The sequence below is a fragment of the Sinocyclocheilus rhinocerous genome, unplaced genomic scaffold (genome assembly GCF_001515625.1).
Source record: "Sinocyclocheilus rhinocerous isolate Xijiao unplaced genomic scaffold, SAMN03320098_v1.1 scaffold1084, whole genome shotgun sequence".
Lineage (NCBI taxonomy): Eukaryota > Metazoa > Chordata > Actinopteri > Cypriniformes > Cyprinidae > Sinocyclocheilus > Sinocyclocheilus rhinocerous.
In genome coordinates this window covers 658141-660333 of record NW_015656001.1, presented here as the reverse complement: position 1 = coordinate 660333, position 2193 = coordinate 658141, and the positions used below count along the sequence as shown (strand labels likewise).

Genomic DNA, 2193 nt, shown 5'->3' with positions numbered 1-2193 from the left:
GAGATGGTCCTCACTGCAGAACACAAGAACCGGGGGGCATGGTTGGATCCAGATCCAACTCCTCCCAGCTTACATATACCTAACCCTCCCCGTCTCCACCCCCTGATCCCTAAACCCACCCATCTCCCAGAGCTCCACCCCTAAACCTACCAATCTCCACCCCCTAGATCCAACCACGCCCCCTGGATCTTGTATTCTGCTGTGAGGGGCTACTGTAAATAAGAGCCTACCAAACTCATTGCTTTTTTTCCCTTGTCAAATGTTTGTTGGCGGACCATGATTTTACACTGTCTAAATACCAGTCAGGTCATGCTGCCCTTTGAAATGGGAAAATCTCCACTGTTTACTTTTTATGATTTTATGACAAGCTCATGTGTTTTAATATCTCAGTTAATTCCACAGCCAAGGTGCTTATCTACAGATATTTTTGCTGCATGAATCATCTTGTGGGATACATTTCCTCCACTGTTCTTGCACAGGTGTTTGGATTCTAAAGATGGCGGCACCCAGTGAGCTGTTTTGCTGGAAGGCTGGTTTGGGTTTACCGTCAGTAAATACGGACTGTCTCATCGTGCTGGTGAGTTTTCTTCACCGGCTCGTGTAGTCTGGATGTTTATACGGGTTGGGTTCTGTTCAAGTTTCCGTCTTTGTGTAGAGAATGGCCTCGGTACCGATCACTTAGTAAAGTACAGTGGTGGTGCGATATGGTACAGTGATATCACATAGTCATACCATAGCTTGTAACGTGGCATATATATTTATAGTAACAATAATAGTATATATCTATACCAGGATTTTTATTTGATTACAAATTTTATTTGATTTACCAAATTTGTATTCTTTGCGTGGTACTAAAATACAATGTACTTGTATAGTTTTGTGTGAGTAGAGTGTTCCCTAATAATAAGATATTTTTGCTGCATGAATCATCTTGTGGGATACATTTCCTCCACTGTTCTTGTTTTTCCACTTCAGTTTGGTCACACCAGGGCGCCACCTGTCTGTGCTACTGTAAACCACAAACCCACCACTGTCATCTGGAGTTAACATCAGTCTCATCTCCCGCCGGCAGCTTTGGAGACTGCATTCAGATCCATTTTGTTCCTAATCAACAAAGGTTGTATGTGGGCACAGAACCAGGTCACTGTTGCTGAAATCGCATGTTAAAGTGATTAGGTTACATCAGCGCTGTGCGTTTTGGACTCTCTAAAGAGTGTGGTGGGATTTTTCCAGCTCGCCAGTGGTCGGGATGATGTCTGTGTGTTACAGTCTGTCTGCACCTACTCTGGGTGCTTTGAAAACCGCAGGCATGTTTTGCTCCCTGTGTCTCTGATGGTTTAGTAATATAAAGTTCATTCAGAATTTTCCAGATTATCTCATTGCACCAGAAAGGGTATAGTTGCATAAAATTGAAACTGCATGTGAAGGTCTGAGGATGTCTGGAGATTTGCCTGGTAGCTGCCAGTTTGAAGGTAGGCCTGTCGTAATCATGACATTTTTGACAGTGATTAATTGTTGATTATAATTAATGATAATGATTTTTTTTTTCATTAATTTTGAGAAGATTAAGATGTTAGTCACATTAACTTACATTTTTATGCCATAATGTGAATAAATGGCATAAAAATGTCAAATGTATTAAAATTAAAATATTTCAACTGATTTGGAGTGCTCCTATAAGACAAATAAAATTAAACAACATAATTTAAAAAAAACATAATTTCGTTGTTTGTTTTTGTATTTGTTTAAAATGTCTTTTTACTGTGATATATTAATGTAATTTAACATTATTTAGTTAAATAATATAATATAATATAATATGTGACCCTGAACTACAAAACAAGTCATAAGTCAAACGGGTATATTTGGAGCAATAGCCAAAAATACATTGTATGGGTCAAAATGATCGATTTTTGTTTTATGCCAAAAATCATTAGGATATTAAGTGAAGATCATGTTCCATGAAGATATTTTGTAAATTTCCCACCGTAAATATATCAAAACTTAATTTTTGATTAGTAACATTCGTTGCTAAGGACTTAATTTGGACAACTTTCGAAAGGCGGTTTTCTCAATATTTAGATTTTTTTGCACCCTCAGATTCCAGATATTCAAATAGTTGTATCTCAGCCAAATATTGTCCTATCCTAACAAACCACACATCAATGGAAAGATTATTTATTCAGCTTTCAG

The 2193-nt window shown here is 37.8% G+C and overlaps 1 protein-coding gene across 2 annotated transcripts in view; it reads left to right on the top strand.

Moving 5' to 3' along the window:
* mtx1a (metaxin 1a) overlaps positions 1-2193 on the top strand; it is a 15761-nt gene that overhangs the window by 380 nt on the left and 13188 nt on the right. Inside the window, exon 1 of one of the 2 annotated variants that reach the window (XM_016526482.1) lies at positions 485-577. The exons of the other annotated variant lie outside the window; for it this stretch is intronic. Within the exon in view, the coding sequence (XP_016381968.1) occupies positions 497-577 (81 nt within the window). The 5' untranslated portion in view covers positions 485-496. Of the gene's footprint in view, positions 1-484; positions 578-2193 lie in introns of those variants that run through there. 2 annotated transcript variants of the gene reach the window in all.